This window comes from Pelobates fuscus, chromosome 1, assembly GCF_036172605.1.
Source record: "Pelobates fuscus isolate aPelFus1 chromosome 1, aPelFus1.pri, whole genome shotgun sequence".
Classification (NCBI taxonomy): Eukaryota; Metazoa; Chordata; class Amphibia; order Anura; family Pelobatidae; genus Pelobates; species Pelobates fuscus.
Window position 1 is genome coordinate 389,429,795 of NC_086317.1, and position 27,716 is coordinate 389,457,510.

The 27,716-nt window shown below is 40.7% G+C and overlaps 1 protein-coding gene across 1 annotated transcript; it reads right to left on the bottom strand.

Annotated features, from left to right (window-relative positions):
• Positions 1-2,711: 2,711 nt before the first annotated feature.
• Positions 2,712-27,716, bottom strand: SUOX (sulfite oxidase). Its single transcript, XM_063426720.1, has 4 exons — positions 27,639-27,716; positions 11,031-11,093; positions 4,918-5,107; positions 2,712-4,664 (listed from the first exon to the last, which is right to left on the bottom strand). Exons 2-4 carry the CDS (start codon positions 11,090-11,092, stop codon positions 3,207-3,209), a joined length of 1,710 nt encoding a protein of 569 aa, XP_063282790.1. The 5' UTR covers position 11,093; positions 27,639-27,716; the 3' UTR covers positions 2,712-3,206.

Consider the following 27,716-nt stretch of genomic DNA (forward strand, 5'->3'; position numbering starts at 1 on the left):
AGGAACTCAATAATGGTTCACTCACGTGGTTCTGAGCCTAAACAGGACAGGCTCAGATCTCTCAGGCAGATGTGTACTTTAGGGAGACACGGACCCTTTAACTGGTGGTTCTTTGGATCCTTTTTCTAAAATGGAACAAATACCAATATCTGGTGTAGTAGATTAAGGATACCAATGTGTGCAGGTAAGTAAATAGAACTGCTCACCTTATATAGAGCCTAAGACTTGGCTCTAAGTTTTCCAGCAAATGTGTCTTTAAGAGGACACATACCCTTCTTTAATTGGAACAGGAACTTGGAGTGCAGACTGATCAAAATCTCAGAAGGACTTAATAGTAAAAGATGAATTTATTATTTAAAAATATGGTATATAAAACAACAAAATGAATAAATAGCAAAAGTCCAGTCTTGGATAAAAATATATGGTATATAAAACAACAAAATGAATAAGGTGAGCAGTTCTATTTACTTACCTGCACACATTGGTATCCTTAATCTACTACACCAGATATTGGTATTTGTTCCATTTTAGAAAAAGGATCCAAAGAACCACCAGTTAAAAAAAGTACACGTCTGCCTGAGAGATCTGAGCCTGTCCTGTTTAGGCTCAGAACCACGTGAGTGAACCATTATTGAGTTCCTTCACTCTGATTATATTGAAACACTCTACACTATTGTATTCTAGTTCCCCCTTAGGTCATTTATATTTCCAAGGGGGGTAAGTTACTTCTTAAGCGCTCCACCTTACACTGGGTTTTGTCTTGGATATCACTCAGTATAATTATCACACTGATTTTGTAAGTGCCAGGTTGTGAGAGGACGGCACTTTAGGTGGTAGCAGCTTTACACATACTAATCTCTTCTTAAGCGCCACTACTCACAAATTCCATATACTCTATTTAGTTAAACATTTATTCATATAAATGCCTGCTAAAACTAGTTCCATTTGTCTAGTAAAGTTGTATAAGTGATATTTTGCCTTCTAAAACGCAACATTTTTCTCTGGAAGGTGCACTCATAAAATGTCTGTAAATAAACTTTCAGAAAACACATAAAAATAAAATTTCTCAACAAATCTGGATGTAGTAGACTGGGTTATATATGTACCTCTAACAAACAGCTTGGTGAAACATGACGTTTGCAAAAAAATTAGCAAACCTTATTTTTAAGTCATCGTCCCGAAGGGTAATTCTTAACTCGATAAGCAGGAAGGGTTGATTTTGGGTAAAAGGTGTTTATAAATCTACTTTATTCACCAGGAGATGAAAGCTTTGACACATCTAGCAATTAGACAGGATACCCAGACTCTCTAGGACAAATCCAGATATGTGTGTATATTCTGCAAGGTAGATGTGTTCACGTTTCTTAAAATGTAGTGCTCTGTAGCGGTTATGGTGCCAGGAGTGCCCCGTCCCTTCATTGTAAGTAGTCAACCATCCTGCATGAAGAGTTGTAAGCGCCTGCTCGTTGCAGTGCAGGGTCAGCTCATTAGCCAAGAGTGCCTGAGCTAAACACAGGGCTGGTTTTAACTCACTGGCTGCAAGTGATCTGCCGACAGAGAGCTTACGGGTGAGAAAGACAGGGACCAGCGCCTTGACAAGTAACATGTCAAATTATTGGCGCTAGCAGGGCCGGCTAGGGTGTTACCATAGAAAGCACAGCACATGCTTTACAAAAACAAGTGATACGTCAGCACTAATTAACACACAAAATACCGGAAGGCAGCAGCCAGACAAGACAAGGAAAGGTTGCACCAAAGATATATATGTATACACACACAGATCATATCAATAGTAGAGATAGTCCTAGTACTATATATATATATATATATATATATATTTTATCTTTGGCACCACAGCACATGCTTTATATTATCTATGGGTGGAAAGCAGAGGGAGAGGTCTCTTCTGCCCTCCTTGTCTCTCAATCCCTCAGCATTGAGTATCTGCTGACCAAGTTACATTCAAATGGGCGAAAAATAAAACTATTTTTAAATTTTTTCTTCCAATAGATATTTTTATTTTTTTTTAGCAAAACTGCTAGCACAATGTATAGATGAAATTCGAAGCTCATTAAAAAACTAAAGTGGTTTAACCGATGTCACATTTCCTTCAATACTCCTTTCCCTTCTCTTTATTTATAACTCACTATGGATTAAAAGCATAAAAACAGGTAGTGGCTGTAATGTTTCAGTCATTCCTGGTATCTGCACGGCTTACGGCTTTCAGCACAATGCAATCTTGCACCTTAATTGCCTGAAGGCTCCCTTTAAAGAGCACACTTAATCTTTGTTTCATTATAATCCTAGTCTACGCAAAGCTTTACCTGGCAGGCCATTTATTTCAAAAATAAGTCCTTTTAGTAGGAGGTAGAATGAAATGATCATATTAAACAAACTACACGGTTATTGCAAGTACAAACTGTACAAAATGAAAGTCTTGCCAGATAGAACGAACAAAAAATGTTAAGACATTTTTAGTGGTTTGATTTTTATATGTTAATATGCAAGCTTTTATTCGTATATACACACACACACACACACACACATTTTAAAATTCTGGGGAAGAGGGTGTGCTGATGCAGTAAATAATTATTGAGGGTAGATAAATTGGGTTGACAAGTAAGATGTGCCTGTTCCAATCAATAGGGAATAACTGAAATAGCAAGGAGTTACTACAAGCAGGTAACATAATAATAATAATAATAATAATAATAATAATAATAACTTGTAAATTTATTCAAAGGGATGTCAAACAGATGACCCAACAACATCTAATTAGAAGAGAAGAAGAATATGAAAACAAAAACACATGTATAGGATCTCTAAATGTTAGAGAAAGCAAGAGATACTTACAAGCCCTGTTAGTTACTCAAATAATTCCTATATTTTTCAAAGTCCTTCATATACACAGGTCACTTTTGGAAGATCTGAATAACAGCATTATTCATGATGCACAATAAAAAAATGATTATAAATAAAAATGAAGAAACTACACAGCGGGGGCCACCTTCAATGGTGGTAGTCATCGGGTAACGCCAGAAATTGTAATACATTAACTGCAACCTGCATACTGTTGTTTGCCATCGTTTTCTCTAACACAGATAATATTGCAATTTGCAGTTTAGCGTAGCACGTTTAAAATAGACTCTATGCAGTTAAGTTAAACGCTGGCACACAAAAAAAGTCCATTCATCCAAGCCAAGAGGTCATTGTGCATCCACAGTGACCTGCACACGGTGCCACGAATTGTTCAGTACTCCACGCAAGTTCCATATTGGGGCCACAGTATCTGGCTGCACATTATAGCTGCTGTCCACAGCCTTGCAGATAATGGTGAGGTCTTTGCAGTTATGAGGCATGGGGACGCTCAGCTGCCACAATTTCCATGCCCAAGCCTGTCCAGCTTTTTGTTTCTCTCCACTAAGTTCTGCTACCTTCCAGGTCTTTCCACCATCAAGGGAGACATCAACTCTCACAACCTCCCTCCCACCCCCACTCCATGCATACCCCTTCACAGTCAGTTTCCCCTCAAAATCAGGAGTAAAAGTCTGTCCAGGATGTGGCTCAGTGATGGCAGACTGTATCGGCAAATCCTGTATTGCTGGAGAGGTAGAGAAGTCCACTGTGTCCCAGTCCACTGATGGGTTGAAGCCTTTGTAATCATTCTGCTGCCAGTGGCTACGGCTTTCTTCTGCACTCACTACTATCCTGCCCAGCCACTTCACATTACGAGCACCCACCACACCCGGCACAATTACCCGCAAAGGAAAGCCATGGTCTCGTGGCAGCTCTTTCCCATTCATTTCATAAGCAAGTAGTACTTCATTATCTTTTCTCATTGCATGCTCAAAGGTAATTGATGCACCATAGCTTGTGCCTGTCAAGTCACAGTCCAAACCTTCAAACTGCACATGGTTGGCATTGGGTGTATTTTCACTGTAACCAGCATGTTCCAGGACATCCCTCAGACGTACACCTGCCCAACGAGCTGTGCTAATTGCTGCATGACTCCAATCTAAACCCTTTACGGTTTTCACAGCATTCATTTCAGAGCGTCGATTTCCTGCACACTGTAAGGTGGCCGTAATCTCGTGTCGTGGAAATCTGTTTTTCAGATCACTAAGGGAAAGTTGCAGTGGCTTACCCCCTTTTGTCCCATTTGGAGTTTGTATAACCAGTTCGTACTGATCAGGGTTGATCTCTGGTACCGGTAGGTGATTTCTCTTGAAGAAAAAGTCATTTGGTGTAACATAGCCGTCAGTTAAAATCTCAGGGGGAGGTTCTGCATTGAAAGGCTTAAGGCTGTTAACTTTGTAGACAGGGTGTCGAGAAGGGTCATGAGAATATGGATCAGTGGTGTCCACATCATCTAATTTCTCCTCAGCAACAAGCTCCCCCACCTTATATTCCTGCAAGATCTCAAAAACATGCTCACTCTTGTGCACACCATACAAGGCCCAGAAAGGTTCCAGTGCTCCTCCAGCAGCCAGCAGTATGCGATTGCCACCAGGGTGCAATTCCACAAATTCTGTGATGTCAAACACTTCTCCAGCATAGGTCACCCACACTCTGTCAGCAAGGCTGGCATGTTGCTTAACATCTGCTCGGGTGTACTGTGGAAAAACATGATCAACTGAGGATTTGGCAGACTCAGCCTTTGCCACCTGTGAATGATAAAAGACAGAGACAAAATGATAACCAGGAATATATGTCTACCATGACATTCTAGGGATGAAGAGAAAAAAAAAAAAAAAAGAGATGGGGAAAGGTAATTAGTACAGATACATGGGGAAATAAGGGGCAGGCAGGAAAATTGGTATTTTATGGGTGGTAAAATGAACAAATATTTGACCACACACCCCTTCTCCTGAGAAAGTATATATATATTAAAAAAGAAATAAAGATAAAAATACTTACCCTCCTCTTCTGATCTTCATAAATTAAAACTGATCCTAATCCCAGTATGGCTCCGGCCAATGTGGCTCCCCATTTCCAGTTGTCTCTTATGGATCTTGTGTTAGTTCTGGCATCTGTACTGTGCTTTCTGCTAGACCATTCCTCAACAGCACAAGCTCGTGCCCACTCACACACTAAGGGTCTCTGTAACCTGTGCATCAAAAACAAGAAAGAACTGTATTAGGACATGTTTAGGATTGAACATCTCCATTCACTGCGATTTTACATTGACAAATGCCTAGCTTTACTTAATACAGGAATGCAAACTAATGATGAAACATGATGTGACATTAATAAATAAAGGGCAACAATCCACTAAAACCATTAACAACTATTAGCGTGAATACCCAAACAAACAGTTATGCAAGTATTTCACATTTAGCTGTATATAAACTTTTCTGCAACAAAGATCACCTAGCTCCACTAACTCATCTGCCATCCATGCATTGTGGGATCTGTAACAAAACATTTAAACCCACTGTGTTAAGTTCATGGTCCCACTTCCATTTTTGTCACCCTAATAACAATGCTGAAAGACACTGGAGAACCAACAAATTCTCTTATCAAGATCAAGGGACAAGCTTTTGTCTCCTGTCCTTTCAAAAAAAAAATTTTTTTAAATGGCAAATCAGAAAAAAAGTAAAAAAAAAAATAACACAACTAAAACACACACACATAAATAATCCTGCTTTGCACATGCAATTAGTCATATATTAAACCTGCTGGATCCAGCAGTATAACAAACACTGCACATGACGGCAGAAGTACATGACGGTAGAATGGATGGGGGACAGTTTCTGATAGAGTGCAGCTAAAACGATTAACAGAAGTGTGAAGAATTATTTGTGTTGCTTAATAACACCTTAAGTGCCACACCAATTTTTAATGTGTGGAGGTCATCTCTAAAACGCAAATGGTTAATTAATAAATATATCAGAAATCACGTCTTCGGTCTACAAATTGCACTGAAGTCTATGAGAAGACTCCACTCCGCAAATCTAGCGGCAGGTCCGATATGTTTTCAGAGTGAGAATTGTGATTGGCTGGAAGTACATATATAGTGTAATAGTTGATTGCACTGTAACTGGATGATTCAGAATTAGATCCTAAATCACAATTAAAACAAGTAAAATTGTAAAATAAAATAATATTTTCAATGAAAGTTTCCTGTAATACTTGCTAGGGGAAAGGGAGACCTGGACACAAGTAATTAAAAAGTCATTCTCATATGGCCTATCAGCTAGGAACCCAACCGATAAGATAAAACAAATTAGCTTGGAAACAAGGAAAGTACAGATAAGAGACACACAAGTTTATGTAGTATACAATCAACAGTAACACCAGGGCTGGCTTTACATATCAGGTGCATGTCTGCAAGGAATTCTAAAGCACCTTTAAAAAAACAAAACAAACAAAAAAGTAAGTTTAATGCATTTAGTAGACGGACATTGCAGACAGAGTAGTCTAAAAAAAAAAAAAAAAAGGAATTCAGATTTCCAACTGCATATGTATGTATGGGCATATCTCTGCTTGTATGGTGTTGTGTTTGAATCTGTAAGTATAGGGAGGGTATGTAGCTATGTAAATGTATGCCTGGTTAAAGAAAATGTTAAAAGTCAGACTTGGATTATCATTAAGTGTTAAGAGGACTTGAGTTGTACTTACCAATACCAGTCCCGCGCGGGCGCTGCGGTTTTCTCGCGGCGGGTCTCAGGAGCCGACGTCACTGCTGATGCAGGAGAATACAGCATTGAGGTCGATGGCGGATCCTGCGAGACAGTGGGATCCTTCATAGCTATAGCCAATTCCCTGCAGCTATCACTGGTGGGATTGGCACTTCTAGACGGTGGTAGCTCTGCCCAATGTGTAGAAGTGTTAGGCCTAGGAATCACCGTATTTTTCGCTCCATAAGACGCACTTTTTTTCCCCTCAAAAGTGAGGGGAAATGTCTGTGCGTCTTATGGAGCGAATATGAAGCTTTACTTACCTGTCTTGTAGCGTTGGCCGGCAGCACAGGGCGCACCGCGGTACTGGAACTTGAATTTCAGGTTCCGGTTTCCGGCGGGACTGAAAGGAAGTGTGCACAAGCTGAGTGCGCACTTCCTTTCAGTCCCGCCGGAAACCGGAACCTGAAATTCAAGTTCCAGTACCGCGGTGCGCCCTGTGCTGCCGGCCAACGCTACAAGACAGGTAAGTAATTATGGGACAAGGGGATGAAGTCTATGGGGAGGGGGGGGGAGATGAAGTCTATGGGGAGGGGGGGGGAGATGAAGTCTATGGGGAGGGGGGGGGAGATGAAGTCTATGGGGAGGGGGGGGGAGATGAAGTCTATGGGGAGGGGGGGGGAGATGAAGTCTATGGGGAGGGGGGGTGGGTGAAGACTATGGGGAGGGGGGGTGGGTGAAGACTATGGGGAGGGGGGGTGGGTGAAGACTATGGGGAGGGAGAGGAGAAGACTATGGGAGGGGGGGACACTATGGGACAGGGGAGAAAAAAAATATTCTGAACAAACTGTCCCATAGTAAGAAACAGGTTTCTTCCTCTAAAAACTAGGTGCGTCTTATGGAGCGAAAAATACGGTATACAGAGACTAAGTAGACTTTGTCTCAGTATATATCTCTTGGCTGGGTTTTCAGTGAAATTCCAACACAGTCAATATGAGTATTTCATAAGGATTCTATCTTTTTTTCCGGAGGGGGGGGACGGGGACGGGGGGGGGGGGGGACGAACGACAGTGCCGCTTTAGGGTGACAGGACTACAGAGGACACTGGACAAGACTTCTGGTATTTATCTGTGCTTACCAGCCTTTTTAAACACAAAAAGACCTAATATAAGTGCAGAAACAGGCCAAAAAAATAAAAAATGTGCTTGTAGGCAGGTGCCTAAAGGGAAATCCGGAAAATATTAACAAGTCAAACAGTAAATCAAAACAAACCATTATTACCAAGGCTCTTTAGTCAATCAACAAACAAAAATAACTAGTGTTATGGGCAAATGCAAATATTACAAGTTTTAGAATGAAATGTTGTATTTCTTAAACTGTGTACTTTGTCTTTAAGAGATATTGCAAATTGACAAGGTGTTAGAAATGGAACATATTGTTTTTCATAACTGTTTCTTTAAGCAATAACCTCATAATATCTTTGTGCCATTTTGTCCCAGACGAATTACAATAACAATAATGCATAAACAAGTTTCAAGGCTATACTACGACTCTTTACGTACACAATATACTGTGTTATATATTATATATATGTTAACAAACAGAGGAGAGACTTGGAGACAGACGCTGCTCCATCTTAAAATGACAGAGAGGCTGGGGGCGTGGCTAGCCGAGCAACAGAGCGGACGCAAACCTCTGGAGCTCCGAGACAGAAACCCAAATATTGCGATATCCCAGACATATTGGAGCCCCACAGGCGACATCCTTACCCACCCTCCAACACAGACTGCCATGGGACGAAAAAATAAAAAATACCAGCCTCCAGCGACGCCGAGAATGCCAGACATAAGGCTCTCCTTTGAGAGACCTGCAGCCGCAACCGCGGTTCCCGCCAAAAGGGCGCCCGCGGCCCGGACAGAAGAGGAGGCCTCAGACGCATCCCAAGAGGAGGGAGACATATCCTCCTCACCCGAACCAGGAGAAGACTATCCAGAAACGGATTCCGAGGAGGACTCATCCCCAGTGACTAAGGGAGATATAAAAAACCTCCTGCAAGAAATAAGGCAAGTCTGGAAATCGGACCTGAAAGAGGCCCAAGCAGACATAGGAGACCTCCGCAAGAGGATCTCCGGAATTGAAAATAAAGAGAAAACACGGGAACACCAGATGCAGGACACCCACAACCAAATAGAAGACCTAGCCTCAAAGGTGCAGAAACTTACTCGGTCGGTGACCGCACTGGAATCCCGCCACAGACGCAAGAATGTCCGCATGCGGGGCATACCGGAAACGGTGAGCGACGAAGCTCTGCTACCCTTCACCCAGAGACTGGTGGCCTCAATGGGCCTAAATAGCAAAGACACCAAGGGGATGGTAGTCTCGGCGTTCTGAGTACGGAAAGCGGCAGCAGCGCCCCAAGGGGCTCCGAGAGACACAATAGTCATTTCCAGAGACATAGCAGTGAGAGCCGCTATCCTCAACAGATCCAGGGAGATAAAGTCATTCCGGCTCGAGGACTGCTGCGTGACGATCTATGGAGACCTTCCCTTCGAGGTACTAGTGGCAAGGAGACAACTGGCTCCAGTAGCCAAGAAACTGAGAGAGGCAGAGGTCCGGTACCGCTGGGGAGAAGACGGAACGCTGAATATTCAAAGGGGGAGCGAGACACTTACCCTATCGTCCGGGGAAGACCCCACGGCGTTCTAGAAGGCCATAAACTTACCGGGCGAAGAACCACAAAGCACTGGGGCCTGATCCTGAGAGTACCGACAAGGATAGAATGAGAGCCTGCGAGCAGAGCAGCCCTGTAACAAGGACAGACCCACCACTTGACTAACCCCATATCAGGCAACACGCCTTATAGACTACACTAGACTCACATAACCAGGGAGGGAGACAGCCTCACACCTGGACGAAACGGCAGGAATCCCATGACACTTCACCCCTCAGACATAACATAAGACACACTACGAGACACAGTACCACATAGACCAGACGCCCAGCACCATAGCCACACGAGACTACACAACATAGACAACATAAAATAACTCATAAGAGACGAGGACACACACCAGACTATAACAAGACCCATCTGAAGGCAACCCATGTGTCATGTATGAAAGAACAGCAGAACTCTAAAATGTAGGACTTATAGAAGAGGCACAGAATAACGCTTGCCTCCATGACATACTCTGTATTAGTTGTATTCTTTGATGCAAAATCTCAATAAAATACAAATAAAAAAAAAAAAATGACAGAGAGGCTGACATGATGAAATGTTCAGAAGGGTATGTTAACCTATTAATGATATTTGCAAGCATTTAATTTCATCTTATAAACTCTGCTATAATGGATTTTATATGTCTATTTATATTTTTATATAATAAATATCTAAAAGACAAAATCTATTGCTTCCAAGACAATCCTTATTTTATATTGTATTCTCAATTATTTACATATGTTAAATAGAGGATCTCTTACCAACTATATAAAATTATGGCTAAGATATCTGTATGGTTGGCCCTACTAAGTTCTATGCTTTAAGACATTATAGTGGTAAATAAGGGAACCGCCTGCGGTTACACTAGTAATATAGTAAAGTATTATAGAATATATTTGATTTAATTTCTAATTTATTAATTACATTTTAAAATGTAATTTGGTTACTTTAACTTTTAAAAGAATACTCCGAGAACCATAACCACTACAGCGAGCTAGGAGTGCCACATTAGACATTGCATTAGGCGGCTCTCCTATTTTTGTCTGCCATGTATTGAATATTAAAAATGTTCTACCATTTGCACTCACTTACCAAGTCCTTTGAAATGTTTATTTTCATTCCACCCACTTTATTTGCGGAGTGGAATACGGAATGTATCCATTTTTAACAGTGCCTGGCCAACCTATAGTATCACTATCACTCCTCTCCAGCTATACCTATACTTCTTCTGTCTATACCAATGACCAACTGCCACCTCCGCCATACACACAACCCACTCTTCCTCCTGACAAACACCAAAGATTCAACAAGGAGTTATAGGGCAGTCTGAAAGGTTACACATCCACAGAGCCTGCGGTGAGGGACCGTGTGCACAAGCTGTAGAACGCCTCTATCGCTTTATTTTGTATGGGGAACCATCACCTGATGCAGAACTATATGTATACATGCCCTGTAAATCCTTTCATAACTTACTTTTCACTTCTGTTAGCAGTAAATCTGAAAAACTGCATGTAATAGAGTGTGTGTAAAATGTTGAACATCAAACTTTTCAAGCCATGTCCTATATACACTAAGCAAAAAGGAAGATTTCCTTTGTAGGAAAGCAGAAATAAACACCAGATAATTGGGTTACACAGAACCCCATTCTATACCCCATAGAGTCACACCAGAAAGTGGACACCTGATTATACCTTTGTGATTTGTTGAGGCTTCGCAGGGCCCGTGCCGTGATATTATGACGTAGCAAATTCATTCTGAAAAAAAAAAAAAAAAAAAAAGCGGGCATTAGGAAATATGTAAAAATAAAATAAAAAGCAGATTAGATTGTGAACTTGAATGTATAACCAAATCCCTATAATTTATAGCCATGTGGAAGGGTTCACATCCATGGTAAGCTATTTTCCATGTATTTGATTCATGGCTAAATTAGATCATTACCTGACCACAAAGTGGAAAACAAATGCATATATGTATTACTGATCCTACAATTTTCATAGTGTCAATTCACTTCAAATTCACCTAAATTCTCACTTTAGTGAATAACTGATGATTTCCTAGTCTGATGTCGGTCACTGAGGGGTGAGCCTATAGCAGTATTAACCCATTAAGGACGGTGGGCTTTCTATGCCTTCCTTTTTGGAATGGCTCTAAACGCCGGAGGGCAGCACAGAACATCCCCGCCGTTCCCCCTGACGGCGGTCGCGATCCTGGGAGCTCAGGCAGACCCCCTCTGCCCGATCCGACCTTCCTGGGCCATGTGATCGTGGGGTCCTCGCGATTACATGGCCGGAATAGCCGGCTTATGCAGTCTCTGTAGCCTGTCCCCCTAACGCCTTTTAAAAAAGTTAAAATAAAAGTATTAAAACACCTTATAAAATGTAATAAAAGTACACATTATATATATATATATATATATATATATATATATATATATACACACATACATATATATACATACACACATATACACACACACACACACACACACACACACACACACATATATATACACAAAAAATGTAGAAATCCCCTGCACTCCAAATGAGTAAAAATATGTACCTGGTGCTCTGGTGGCTCAATTGTAGAAGATAGCAGGAAACCGGCACTCAAGGATTTAAACAAAATAATTTACTGTTCAAAAGGTTCGACGTTTCAGCTCCTCTAGGGAGCTTTCATCAGGACATCAGGAAGGTATGTCCTGATGAAAGCTCCCTAGAGGAGCTGAAACGTCGAACCTTTTGAACAGTAAATTATTTTGTTTAAATCCTTGAGTGCCGGTTTCCTGCTGCTATCTTCTATATATACATACACACACACACAAATTCTACATATATTATTTATGTAATATTTTTACATAATTAAGTCACTTCATTAATTACAATTTCTCACTAAAACCAAGCACCCAGGAGAGAGCCAATCAGGTGAACTAACCAAAGTACTCCTCAAGCACTTCGCTCACTCCACTCCCGTGAGGTACTTACACTTAAACACTCTCAGTATCAGGTTTCAGTCTAGGAATTTAAACGCCAATACAACTCGCCTATCGAACCTAGACAGACTGATACCATACAAAACTGTACAATAGTACACCTGACACCGCTCGTTAAATATATAAAAATTGTGCTTTTGTTGATATGCTACATACATGTGTATCCATTGTTCTTGCTCTGGCTATCGTGGCTAAGCAAGCTGCTTTGTTATGAATTGCACACAAAAATAAAGAATTAAAAAAATAAAATGAATTACAATTTGAGAGACTTGCCTGACAACCCAGGCAGAAAGTCCAGAGAATTTGATTCGCAAGTCCTATATTTAACTCTGTAACTTTCCAAGACACTATAAAACCTGTACATGGGTCGTACTGAGCACAAATATTAGTGTTTGAAAGCATATCACAACAATATCGTCAGTGAAAGTGCCATCATTTGCATTTTTCACACACGAACGGCACTTACACAGACTATATAGTTGTTTTGATAAATTTTACTGTTTTGAAACAGATATTTGTATATAGCGAAGTCTCCCATGTACAACAGTACCCCCATGTACAGGTTTTGTGGTTTTTTTTTAACTTTACAGGATCAAATATAAGCCTTACTTTTTTGTTTTTTCACATAGAATTTTGCCAGATTGGTTATGTTGCCAAAATTAGCGTTCAATTTAGTTTTTTGCATTTTTCACATACAAATAGAAACGCTAACTTTGGCCAGTGTTTGTGCCTAAGTGGCTACTAAAAAAGACTGGATATACCCCATTTATAATACTTTGGGTTGTCTACTTTTGCAAATGGTATGCCATCATGTGGGTAATTTTCATTCCTAAGCTACCATATGGTCTCAAAGGCAACATAACCAATCTTGCAAATTTCAATGTGTATATACAGAAAAATGTAACATGCTATATTTGACCCTGTTATTTTGCAAAACACCATAAAACCTGTACATGGGGGTACTGTTTTACTAGTGAGACAATCGCTGAATACAAATATGTGTACTTTATTGCAGCAACAGCATTAAGACATTCATACTTAAAATGCCATGCAAAAAAATTCTAAATTTCTCACATTTATTTATATTTTATTCATACTAAATTAGGTTTCATATATAAATATTGTATGTGACATGAAATCCATATTTCTCCTGAACAAAATTATATACAATAAGTGTGGGTGCATGTAATATGAAAGAGGTGAATTATGGTTGAACGGACATATAGCGCAAATTCTGGTTTTGTTTACGTTTTGATCACAACTTGTACAATTGGCTCAGTCCTTAAGGGGTTAATGTTAGCCAATAACAAATTGTACGCAAATAAATATAAACAGGGGACCACCTTGCACCATAACCTACGAATAAGTACTTGGAGTGACCCTTTAATGCACGTGTCAGACATATCAATGATCGTCAAAGGCTCTTCATTTGAAACCGGTCTCAAATCATCTGCAGCACTATATAAAATAAATGTCAAAATGGAATATACAAGTAGAATTCCGGGTAACTGCACCAGATATTTTCTTTCAGAGAAGGTATTTAAATCAGATAACAGGAATTCACACCTTATTCTCTGGAAGAGGTTCACTTGAAACTGAATGCTTTGGCCAGATGCACAGAGTGTGCAAATAACAAATTGGAATATTTACAGCAGTTCACACAGGTAAACCTAATTCCTTATCTTAAGTCTCATAAACCTGGTTTTCTAATTAACAGACAAAAATACAGCTGTACTCATTCCCACAGTCACAAGTAAATCTACGGCTTTAAAAGTCACTAAAGCAGATGACTAAATTCTGATAAACTTGTAGCATAATTTTCATTTTGCAAAAGGGATTTGACTAAACAGAATGTGTCACTCAAAGCACCATAACCACTTTATTCCTTTGAAGTGGTCATGCTGCCTGGAATTTGTATGTGCAGTGTTTCATAGAGTTTAGCCCGTCTGCACCCACCTCCGGTCACATTATTGACAAGATTTCCAGGCCTAAATTCTATACAAACTTGTCCCGGTCCCGCCCCCTAGTTTAACCCTTACAGCCCTGGGTTAAACACACAGAAACATAGAATGTGGCAGCAGATAAGAACCATTCGGCCCATCTAGTCTGCCCAATTTTCTAAATACTTTCATTAGTCCCTGACCTTATCTTTTATAGTTAGGATAGCCTAATGCCTATCCCAAGCATGCTTAAACTCCTTTCCTGTGTTAACCTCTACCACTTCTGCTGGAAGGCTATTCCATGCATCCACTTCCCTCTCAGTAAAGTAATACTTCTGGATATTATTTTTAAACCTTTGCCCCCTCTAATTTAAGACTATGTCCTCTTGTTGTGGTAGTTCTTCTTTTAAATATAGTCTCCTCCTTTCCCGTGTTGATTCCCTTCATGTAAATGTTTCTATCATATTCCCCCTATCTTGTCTTTCCTCCAAGCTATACATGTTAAGTTCCTTTTTTTTGTTTGTTTATTCTTTATTTTTGGTATGCAGGTAGGTACAACAGTGCCTGTATCGCCACAACGGCATCAGCAGGCTCGTTTCTCGTAGGCTTAACGTAATAACATTGTGGCATGATGGGTATGCATACATTTTTTAAAATGAAAAAAATAACGATAAAGTAAACACGCTATTAGCAATACTAAGAACAGTAAAAGAAAAAAAAATAAGCATTTGTAGTGTCAGCGGTGAGACAGCAGAGGTGTTACAGGTTGCACAACAGATAATATTAGTATTCTTACTAAGAGGTGCTATCACGTTTGAGTCATCTAAGACAGGCTGCTATGTTAGGTTCTGTTATGCTATGCTCGTGTTACTGCCCAACATGCTTATCCTAGCTTAGGGACTGTCATTAACATAAAGGTTAGGCATATAGAAGGGAGAGGCTGTACAGCTCTCGATAGGCAAAACAGGGGTAGAACAACATGCTGGAGTGTGTGTTTGTATGGGTATGCTTGGAGCATGCTTATCTATGATATGTGTAAGATGTAGCTTAAAATATAAGTGTGGTTGTCCAGCTTTAGTTCCACTAGGTACTAGCACAAAGCTGACTCCTGAGAGGACAGTGTACACAAGGGAAACACAAATAAGACTACATGAAAACAGGCATTGTAAGACTGAGTAAGACATACCACAGAACAATCTTTAAGCTAGGTCAAATTGGTCATTTTATAGAGGCTAGTGAGATTAGACAATTTATAGCCACTGTCACCCAGGTGGGTCGGAGTTTCCAATGCTGCCTCAGTGGGAGGGAGTCAACTTCCCGGTGGGCCCAGGACCCTTCAGGCTGGGGTAGTCCCGTTGTTATCCGATACCTGCTCTGCTGTGTGGTGGGGGGGGCAAGTATCCTTCAGAGCAGGCATCTAAGCGTGTTTCGCCCGCGTGGTGTTCTGCATAGTTCACTGGGCAACCATGCGTTCTGCATAGTACGTGTAGTTGCAGCCTGGGTGGTATATGAGTGTATGGTCGGTCCTCTAGTGGAGGTGTCACGCTGGGCAGCTGGCGCTTTCCCCCCGGCGAGGATGGTTGCTGAACGTTTTTCCGTCCCCCCAATGCGGTCTCCTACTTGTTTGGGTCGCCCGTGCCTCTTAATGCTGGCTTAAGTGGCTGCAAGGGTTGGCACGAGGTTTGCCGCTTCCCTGTGTGGCAGGATCGGGAGGTAGGAGCCATTTTAGTTGGAAGTGCTAGGAGGTAGTAGATCTTCCCCTTGCTGTTGGCGAACGTGGCGCCCGCCATTTTGGAAATAGCAGTCGGTCCCCTCGGCCTCAGTTGCGGAGTCACGAGCAGGGCCACCAGGTGTAGACCGGGATCAACCGGGTCCGCATAGGTGTAGCTTGGCTGTCAGGCTTCATTAGGCAGGATAGTGGAGCGGCTGCCGTCCACTCCACTTACCGCCAGGAAAGGTTCCGTCTGTTGCTGCGGAGATCTCCCCTCCGGGGGATTTAAACTCGGTGAGTAAGCCTCTCCCCGGTTCCGGCAGCAATTATCCATTGAGGCCCGCAGTCATGGGTGCTTAAATTCATATTTTATAGGTTTTATATAGTCATCACTTGCAGGAGCTGAGTTATCCTGTGACCGCTCTGCTCGGCGGTCTGGCCCCGCCGCCCCATGTTAAGTTAATTTAACCTTTCCTTGTAAGTTTTATCCTGTAATCAATGAACCAGTTTAGAAGCCCTTCTCTGAACTCTCTCTAAAGTATCAATATCCTTCTGGAGATACGGTCTCCAGTATGGCGTACAATACTCCAAGTGAGGTCTCACCAGTGTTCTGTACAATGGCATGAGCACTTCCCTCTCTCTACTGCTATTACCTCTCCATATACAACCAAGCATTCTGCTAGCATTACATGCTGGTCTGTTACATTGTCTGCCTACCTTTAAGTCATCAGAAATAATCACCCCTAAATTCCATTCCTCAGATTTTGAGGTTAGGACTCTATCAAATATTCTGCCGTTGGGTTTTACGTCCAAGATGCATTATCTTGCACTTATCCACATTAAATGTCTGCTGCCACAACTCATTTTTCTAGTTTACCTAAATCATTTGCCATTTGGCTTATCCCTCCTGGAACATCAACCCTGTTACATATCATCAGCAAAAACACATACCTTACCATCAAGACCTTCTGCAATATCACTAATAAAAATATTAAAGAGAATGGGTCCAAGTACAGATCCCTGAGGTACCCTACTGGTGACAAGCCCATGCTTCAATTATACTCCCTTGACTACAAACCTATGTTACCTGTCACTCAGCCACAGCCTTACCCATTCAACAATATTGGAATCCAAACTCAAAGATTGCAGTTTATTGATAAGCCTTCTATGTGCAACAGTGTCAAAAGCCTTACTGAATTCTAGGTAATCTAGGTAAGCAATGTCTACTGCACCCAGGGCCGGCACTTCCTATATGCCAACTAGGCGGCCGCCTAGGGAGCTGCTTAAGAGGTGCGCCAACACTGACTTTATGATCAAGTTTGCGCCGGCCCACAGCCGCCCGCCATGTTACCGGGCGCTAGGGAGCACTTACATTGACACTCACTAGCGCCCGGTAGAACACCGATCCGGCGGCATCTACGTCAGCCTTAAGAGCCAGGCCCCCTCCCAGGCATCCAATGTCAAAGCAGCACGAGAACCCTTCAATCGCTCGCTCTCACCCCTTCCCCTGTACGCGGGGGCAAGTGGGCGGAAGGATAGCAGAGGCCGGGGTTAAGAGAGAGGAAGTGATAGGCAGCCAGGCGCAGGCAAGCTGAGCATAGGAGCAGAAAGGGAGGTAAGATGTGTGTCAGAGAATGTGTTAGTCTGCTTCAATCAGTATGTTTGTGTATGTCAGTCTGTATGGATCAGTGTATGTCTGTATATGTGTCTCTGCATGGGTCAGAGTGTGTATATGGGTCAGTGCGTGTGCAGTAGTTTGCCTGGATCAGTGTATGTTTATACTTGAGTCAGCCTGTGTTAGTCTTTATGAGGGAGGGCGGCAAAATATTTTTTTGCCTAGGGCGGCAAAAATGCTAGTTTGGCATGATCTCCCTGAAGTAAATCCACGTTGTCTCTGATCTTCAAATCCATGTAATTTTACATGTTCAACAATCCGATCCTTTAACATGGTTTCCATTACTTTCTCCACTACTGAAGTAAGGCTTACTGGCCTATAGTTGCCCGACTCCTCCCTACTACCTTTCTTGTGAATGGGCACAACATTTGCTAACTTCCAAACTTCTGGTACTACCCCTGTTAACAATGACGTTACCAATGATTGGCTAAATAAATCTGTTAATGGTTTTGCTAGTACACCACTAAGCTCTTTTAATAACTTTGGGTGTAGTCCATCAGGGATTTTTTTTTGTGGGGGGCCATATCTGCGGAGTACCACAGTGGTTTCTTGCTTTTACTGACAAGCCTAATGCAATTTTATGTTGCCGTGCAACTTTTAAATAATCCCATTTCTCTTGAACTCCATTTAAATTGCTCCAGTCTGATAATGACTTCTTTACACATATTCTAATTTTAGAAAAGTCTGTTTTTCTGAAGTCTAAAACATTTGTTTTTGTGTGGTGTGACTCAGTCACTGTTCTTATATTAAACCACACTGACTGATGATCACTGGATCCTAAACCTTCACCTACAGTAATATCTGATACCAAATCTCCATTTGTTGTTAACACTAAATCTAGTATGGCCTCTTTACGAGTTGGTTCCTCAATGACTTGTTTTAGAGACAATCCCAGTAGGGAGTTTAGAATATGTGTGCTCCTGGCACAAGCAGCTAATTTGGTTTTCCAGTTCACATCAGGAAGATTAAAGTCACCCATGATGATAAGTTCCCCCTTTATTGTCATGTTAGCTATTTCCTCAACATATTTCAGACTCCTTAGTCCAGAATGCAAAAAGCTTAATTGGCCAAGGTGCTTTCTGGAAAGACTAAATCTTAATGCTTATGATGTAATATTTGGTGATTTGCACAAAATTAAGGAACTTTAAAAATGTAGAATTCTTTATTTTACCGTATATACTCGAATATAAGCCGACCCGAATATAAGCCGAGGCCCCTAATTTAACCCCAAAAAACTGGGAAAACTTATCGACTCGAATACAAGACTAGGGGGGGAAATGCAGCAGCTACTGGTAAATTTCTAAATAAAATTAGATATAAAAAAATTATATTAATTTAATATTTATTTACAGTGTGTGTATATAATGAATGCAGTGTGTGTATGAATGCAGGGTGTGTGCGTATATGAATGCAGTGTGACTGTGTGTGATGCAGTGTGACTGTGTGTGATGCAGTGTGACTGTGTGTGATGCAGTGTGGGCATTTTGATTATTGTCATTTTATTAATTATTATTTTAATCATTTTTTTGTTCTATTATTTATTTTATTAATTATTATTTTAATTTTTTTGTTCTATTATTTTTTTGAATTTTTATAATTTTTAATATTTTATTATAATATTTATTTTTTTCGTCCCCCCTCCCTGCTTGATACATGGCAGGGAGGGGGGCTCTCCTTCCCTGGTGGTCCAGTGGCATATCAGTGGGAGGGAGAGGGCTGGCAGAGAGTTTACTTACCTCTCCTGCAGCTCCTGTCAGCTCCCTCCTCCTCCGCGCTGGTCCGGTCAGCTCCCCTGTCAGCACTATGACCCCGCGGCTCCCGCGAGACTTACACTGGGAGCTGACAGAGGTGCTGAACAGACCAGCGCGGAGGAGAAGGGAGCTGACAGGAGCTGCAGGAGAGGTAAGTAAACTCTCTGCAGCCCCCAGTCTGTATTATGGCAATGTAAATTGCCATAATACAGACACTGAATCGAGTATAAGCCGAGTTGGGGTTTTTCAGCACAAAAAATGTGCTGAAAAACTCGGCTTATACTCGAGTATATACACGGTATCTTTATTTAATTTTTTTTTATGAATAAAAAATGATCAATTAAAGCCTGGATTGCCCTGTAAGTGTGGATAACATTGCCACAGTCACCATGGAATCCAACTGGTTTAATTTTTTTTCCCCATTGAACATTCTGAAACTTGTCCTATTGGTAGAAAAGAAAAAATAATTTAGCTTGAATAGGAGGAGAATACTCAGTGCAGTCCGATCAGAGGTCCACTCAGTGAGATTTTCCAAACTTTTTCCATAAAATGGATTGTCTTTTAACATCTTATTGGTAGACTATATCGCTTCATACAGCAAGTGTTATTTCTGCCTTCTGTACATTAAAAGACCAAATTTGTCCCTTATGTCATGTGCTACAGTAATCTTGAAATGTTAAGAAGGATAATAGATGGGCATTTTAGTTAGTAGATTAATTCTAAGCGGCCAGTATTATTTAGAATAAAAAGTCAGCTAGCGCACTCTTATCTCTACGTGTAGAAAACAGTATAGTATGACACACCTAGGTAAGCAGACATTATGCTACAGATAAGGGGTTACACTGCTGGCATATAGCCCAAACTGGCACATGGAGAAATATTGCTCATCAGACCCACTTCTTGTTTCCTTTTTCTTCCTCCAAATGTGGATGCGGTGTTGTGAACGGACCGGAGTTTTTAGAACATTTGTAAAATGACCCTCTGTTGTTAAGTCTATTTAGTGTCATGTAGTGCAAAGAAAACTTACACGGTTTTATGCTTAAAAGGGGCACTATAGGCATTTCATCTCAAGGAAGTGTTCTGGGTGCTGTGCCCCGGTCGCTTTAACCCTGCAATGTAAAGCAGTGCAGTTTTGTAGAAGTTGGAATGTTTTATTGTAGGGTTTAATACACTTCTAGGGACCGTCTTCCTGACAGCCACTAGAGGCGCTTCCCCTATGAGAAACAAGTCAAACCTTATGGTAAAATAATTTTATTGGATAAGCATGGCGTTTTGCTGCGCATGCACATTTCGCCCCAGATTAATTGGGCATTGGATTGGACAAGAACACAGGAGACGTGTTGAACACTAGCGGTTGACAAGCATGCTGTGCAGATATTTATCAATTAAGCTCAGTTTTTTTGGGCGGGAGGGATATGATTAAATCTGTCATTTTTTTTCCCCGTTTGTTGCTTTTTTGTACACGAACCATCATTATTGAATGTACACAATTTATTTACTTATTTTACGTTGTGCTTTTGAATAGTTTTTTGTTGTTGTTGTTTTTCTAAATAAGAGCAGAGGAGACCAAAAATAAAGGACATGTTTCCGAACCCTACTGTATAGAAAATGTAAAAGTTTCTGGTAGGGACTAAAAGCCCTCACTCCTTCAACCCAATACATAGATATCACAATATGGCAGGGATAATTCACATTGTACTACAGAATTTAACATGTATGGTCTATAAATATGGTTTATAAATATGGCTCATTGTGTGGCGATTAGTGATGTGTAAATGATTCAATACGCATACATTTAAATTATAATAATTAATAAGCCAAATATGTTTTATGGGTTGGTTTACATAAGTGGAGTGAAACTATGACCTCTTGGGACTCTGCAGAAGGGAGTACAAGTGAAATGGACAGTAAGTCAAATTTGATTTAAAAGGGGCTCTCCATTCTCCAAATCTCGTCTGCAGCCTTTGCAAGCCCTACCCTTATAATCAAGACTTCCCAATGCTGGTCAATGAGAGGTCTTTGCAAAGCAGGTAATCTGTGCAATTATCTGCCTCTTTAGATTACTTCCACTGAGCTAACCAAACCTAGAGGTAACAGAAATGGTCTTCTGACTGCTAGATTGGGGTGGGAGAATCAAGTGCTTTAGAGGTATGGAGTGTCCCTTTAAACAGCAAACAAGTGCTGGTAGCAATACTTATCTATTTTCAACAGCCTAGTTCAGCTCAAACAAGAACTTAAGTGATGTAAGTGCTAAAACAGACAACCCCCCTCCCCCTGCTTTATTTAATTAGTTAAACCAGTTAGCAGTAAGTTGCATCCCAAAAACTATAGACCTTGTCATGTTCTAACAGTTTATCAAGGGTTTTTATGTTTGAAACAATGATAAATATCATGTTTTGTTTTTTTGCGGGGGTGGGGGGGGGGGGGGGGGGTGTTAAGATCATATTAAAGTGGCTCTGTCAGTATTTTTATTTTAGTTTAGTTTTTCCATTCCTTATGCCCCTTGTATATTAATGATTATACTTCCCTCATTGCCACTTGCCTTTATTTATAGCTCTTCCTCCTTGTGCAGGATTTTTTTTTTTTTATATATATTTCAAAAGATATTTAAGTTGTTACAGATACAAAATATTAAACATGTTTTAGAATTATACAGTATAGACAATAAAATAAAATCCTTACATTCAAATTGATGATCCTTCGTTATTAAATCTATTGGATGATTTTACCGGGATGCAAGGACATCCCTTTCACACTTCATGCATTCAACAGAAAGAGGCAGGAGAAGAAAAAAAAAAAAAATGAAAAGAAACACGTTTCGCTTCGGGTTCACGAGGTTGTCTAAGGGGAGTCCCAAGATAATTCAGTTTATATTTTGAGATTCCTTAAACTGTGTCCAGGGATGCCAGGTTTGTCTATATTTATCTTATTCCCCTTACGATGCATAGAATCCATATTCCATTCTACATTGAAATTCTAATTGATTTTGTACTTCCAACCAGTTTGGTGGTTCTGTTTTTTTCCCCATTGTCTTGCTACACAGATCATAGTGGCCATTAGAATATGAACAATTAAGTTAGTCTGTATTTTGTTACCAATAAGAAGATCAATATTAAACAAAAACATTTGTGGAGAAATAGTATGAATATTTGGGAACAAATGTTTGAGTAGATTACATAGGTTTGTTTTTAATACGTTCAGCAGTATGAAGTCCCACCAAATATGATAAATAGTACCTATATCTGATAGACATCTCCAACATAGATTTGAATTCGATTTAGAAATTTGACGCATTCGGTAGATTAGCTTATAATGTAGTTCGAGTGTTATGCAATAAATATTGCGTGTGGCGAGAACTATTCCAGTAATCCCATTCCTCCTGTGAGAAAGAACTATTCAGATATTTTTCCTTTTTAGGAATAGGGGCATACATGTTAAAAAAGAGCTAAACTGGCTGTCGCTGGAATCCCGACGCACTCTTCATCTTTCCAGCCTTGTGCATAAACGCATTTCTGGGAAGCTCCCACCCTACCCGAGTAGAATGCTCTCCCCGGCTGTTCCCACCTCCAATAACTTCCGATACAGTACAAGCACGATATTTAGCGTTACAAACCGCTAATACCGCAATACAAACAAAGTGCTTCAACCCACATTTTCCTACAGAGCACCTCAAATATGGAATAACCTCAGGGACGCAGTCAAATCTTCATTCAATCTAAAATCTTTTAAGAGATCTATGCCTCAGCACAGAATGCACCTGCCATGGTTAAATATATTACATTTATATATTTTTGTAATATTGTATCCTATTGTAACAATGTAATGTTTTGTGGACAAAGACCCAAGACATACTTGAAACGAGAGAAATCTCAATGTATCCATCCTGGTAAAATAGATCTAGATATGAGAAAACTTTTTAATCTAAGATAAGTAAACAATTCATTATGTAGTAATCCTTATATGTGAGAAGGGGATTACTTTATATTGATTAACTATGTCTACAACCATTATTGTGCAGGATCTTAATACTGTACCTGGGAGCAGCCATTTTGTTCTCCTCTGTCCATGATGTTTACTATGGACTGTGGAATTAATTTTACTGATGGATTGTCGGGAAAATTGATGGGTAACGGAAACAGAACCTTCCTTTAAGCTTACGCCATTGTCAAGTTTTGTCAACCTGACTGCTACACATACAAAAACTACAGCACGCAGGAAAAAAATTAAATGCATAAGATTCAAATATAGATAGCTATATATAAGGTAGGTTAGATCAAATGTATTTTTGTGAAAAGAGCCGCTTCAGTGCAGCCAATACAATACAGCCAGCAAGAACTAGAAAAGGCCAGTTAAGGAAATTTTCTTGCTAGGTAAGGGTAAAGAAAATATTTGTGGCATAAAGGGAAAAAAAAAAAAATCCAAAAGCATAACTGCATGTATATATTAGATAATGATTTACAACACAAGCAAAAAAAATGTTTCTATGTTTCTAAAATAAAAATAGGAGCACTTGGGAGGTACACAATAGGGCACAAGTCAGTAACAACGCATATCACTGCTGTCAAGCAATAGGAGGCTGTGTGGAGAAAATAGTAGAAAAATATGCGGTCACATAACACTCTCCCCCCTCCACCCCCTCTTCAAAAAAGCAGGCTAGCACAAGTACCTAATCTTTTAGAACATTCATGTTTTGTACTGGTTATTCAGTGCACATACGTATACAATATAGCATACCATAACAATTAAACCGTACCATTCACCTTGTTGTTGGTGATCACTCCATTCTACCACATCCCAGTGAAATATGGGCTGAAGTATGCAGTGGAAATTAGAAGAACAGTGACCTTCACTTCATGCTTGGGTGATCAGTGCAAGTTACTCAATGCATGAATGTGAGATGTTCTCTTTTCCTGAAATCACAGGATTAAATGCATTTGGACCAAATGCACAGTTCTTATTTGGCCATTTGAATGGCTTTTGTCCTTTGTAGAGCCACCTAAAATAGGTTTCCTCCAAGTAGAACAGTGTTTGTAGCAGTTACAGAGCTATTCACCAGCTGGGGACATGCAGGTGCCAAACCATCCCCTATTCATCGAGACAGAGGAATGGAATTTAAAAAAAAAAAAAAAAAAAAAAAGAGAGAGTTGAAGTTCTGTTATGGGGGAGGAGTAGTGCCATCAGGGGTCATGAGAAAAGGTCCTGATTGGGTCATAAAATACTTTTGTTTGGCAACAGGGAGGGTGGAACTACAAGAATGCAACATGATTTCATAAACGGATGATGATTCATTAAAGAGTAAATCTACTACCAACTATAGCGCCCCCTTCTACGCACCCCTCACCTCCCCCATGCAGAAGGGGTTAAAAAAACTGTCACTTACTTCAGTCCAGCAATTATGTCCCTCAGCGCTGGCTTTGTTCCACCTTCGCTCCTCCCCTGTCCATATCAGCCAGCGGAGGAGACCCAAGGCGCATGAAGTCTTCATGCATGTCAGGAGTACATCCTCTGTTAGTCAGGTGACCAAAAGTTGCGTAACGGCCCAGAAGTCCCTCTAGTGCCTGTCTTCCAGTTAACCCATGAAGGCAATTGCATTTGCAGGGTTAAGGGGCCTGGGAATATGCACTTAAACCACTTCAATGAGCTGAAGTAGTCTGGGTGCCTATAGTGTCCCTTTACAAGAAAGAATGTGGCCTTAGCGATGGCTGCCTGTTGCTAATCCATTTAAATTCCCCAATTGCTGGGCAGTGGGGGAATAAGGAAGGAACACAGAAAGATCACAATGTATTCCAATGTTATTAATACTCTCACTACTCGCTGTTCATTGTTTAGTAGGTATGCCCCATATTAGCTGCAAGAGTTTACAGTGGGAAAATTTAGTCTAGAATTCACATGTGAAAGATATGGGTTTTTTAACTAGATACAAAACAGTATTGATTAAGTTGTGCTTGCTTGTTTGAAAAGACTAAACTTTTACTTGATTTGCGGTTTGTACATAAAAGAATTGCAAATCCATTTGATAACAGGTCATTTTCACTGAAATGCTGTTAATCTGGACAAAATTCAGACTTTAGTTAAGAAACCGGAGACACACGGTAGCATCTGTACTTCCAACAACGCATTTTAAGAGATATAGATTATATATATATATATACAGATGTATTGTGCTTTGGAAGAGAAACTATCAATTTCAATGTTTTCGAGTCTGGTCAGTTGCTCAGACAGTTACATATATGACTGGTTAATGCAGGAGTAAGCAAACCGGTGCGCTCCTTGCAAAATGCAGTTCACAAACACTCAAGTAGGCAAAAAGCCTTGATCTGTGGAGTTGGCATTGAACACCTGACGTATCATCCAGGATTATTCCTCCAGAGCAACAACTCAGAGATACCGGGTGAAATACCTATTTGGGTAGCGTGAGTGCATCACTCAGCCCACTTACAGCAATGGTAGAACATTTACAGCATGCACAATCACAGGTCCCAGCTGAAAATTTGCATGGATGTTGAAATATTCCTGCCAATTAGAGATATTGTGACAAACTCGCAATAACGCAGAATGTATCAAAGTTGTGTCTATGCCATAAACTATGGTTGCAAAGTACAACTCTTGTACTGATAATCTTCTTCCCAAGAGGTGACTGGGACAAACATACGGATCATGCATTTATAGGCAAAGCATCCCACTACAAGGGGGTGAAGCCAGCCAGATACAGGGCACCCAATGGGTAAAGACATCTACTTCCTGAATACCCCATGGAAAGTATCACGGCGTTCGGATCCAGAGCAAGGAATTTTACATATTCTGCTTTTTCCCGTTGAAAACACTAACCAATGTAACTTTACTTCTATTATTCACGGAGGAGTAGGGAAGCTTCTTTCTCATCTCTTTGGCCACCATTATTGTCATCCTGGCCAAAACATTTTAATTTTTAGGATTACCCAAACTACAATGAACGCTTCAGTAATATGTAGTGGTCATGGTGCTTAAAATATGTGCAGAGTTTCACAGTGGTCAGCTGAGACTCTCAAACAATGAATGACCAAGGAGACCAGGTGCCCAGTGTGGCCAGGCAAGAGTGCAAACCATTGCAAAACGGTTAACTCCAATACTAGGAGACAGGGCCAGTGTACTCCTGGAATCATAACCATTACAGCAGAATGTAGTGGTTATGATGCTTGGAGTAACCCTTTAAGCTTGACAAATATATTTTTTCTTTCTTATAAAAACACATAAGTGAAGATAATTAAATGGAAAAAAATATATATAACCTTTTCACATAAACTATAGGCATTACTTCTTCAGAACACTATTGCCTCGTTTCCCCTGAGCAGTATGGTTCGGGTCAGTACGGTTCAGAAGTATTTTAATCTAAAAATTATTTTAATCCACTGAATCAATCAGCTCACTTTGAGATTATCAGAAACAGGATTTAATATTATTGCCAAGATTCTCATGATTCATGTGTTTCTACGTTTAATCTAATTCATGTGTTCATCAGTACACTTGTAAAACTGTGATGTGTAATAACATGCAAGAAAAGTAAACTTTCTTTGCAGATAATGATAAGAATAATAATAATGTACAGCAACATGTGCACAATGTATGCGGAGTATATCATGTATTTCTACACTCAGAGCTAGTATTTGTTTTATAGAACTGAACATATGGCAGTAGCAAGTTTAGTAGTTTTTGTGTTAGTAAGACTCCTGCAGGATCAGATGCAGTCTGGCTGGCTGCGTGCCCATGTAAGGGGGTACAAGTGCCCCAGACGCACCAGCTGCGATATAGCACAGTCCCCAACACCAGGAGAGTGAAGTTGCAGATGCCAATCAGAACTGAGCCCTGCTCAAATACTAAGCTCCTATCAAACATACTTGGGTAGTGTTAGGTAACCTCGACATTCTAAACACTTCTCACTTCCATATCCCATGATGTGTGGCTGGCTGAGCATTGTGGGATAGACAGTACTACACAACTATCTGGATTGCCAAGTTTAGCTATCACAGGAATGGAGCAGCTATTTGCAGCATGTCAGTAAAGCTGGCGGGGAAAGTTGGCAATGAGTATTGCTGGTGGAGGAGGAGAGAACCCCAGGGGCAATTCCTGGGAGGAGGGTCCCAGGCTTAGTGTAAGTTCTATAAGAGGATACATGAGGATCAGGCGCGCAGCGGCCGTGCCCATAGGAAATAATGGGGGGCGGTGGAAGCTGACGCCCTCCCTGATAATACGGTACCTTTCTGCCGTGTCCCAGACGATGCCAGCTCAGCTCGCGCGGCTCTCTCCAGCAGCACGGGCTCAGCGCTTATACAGC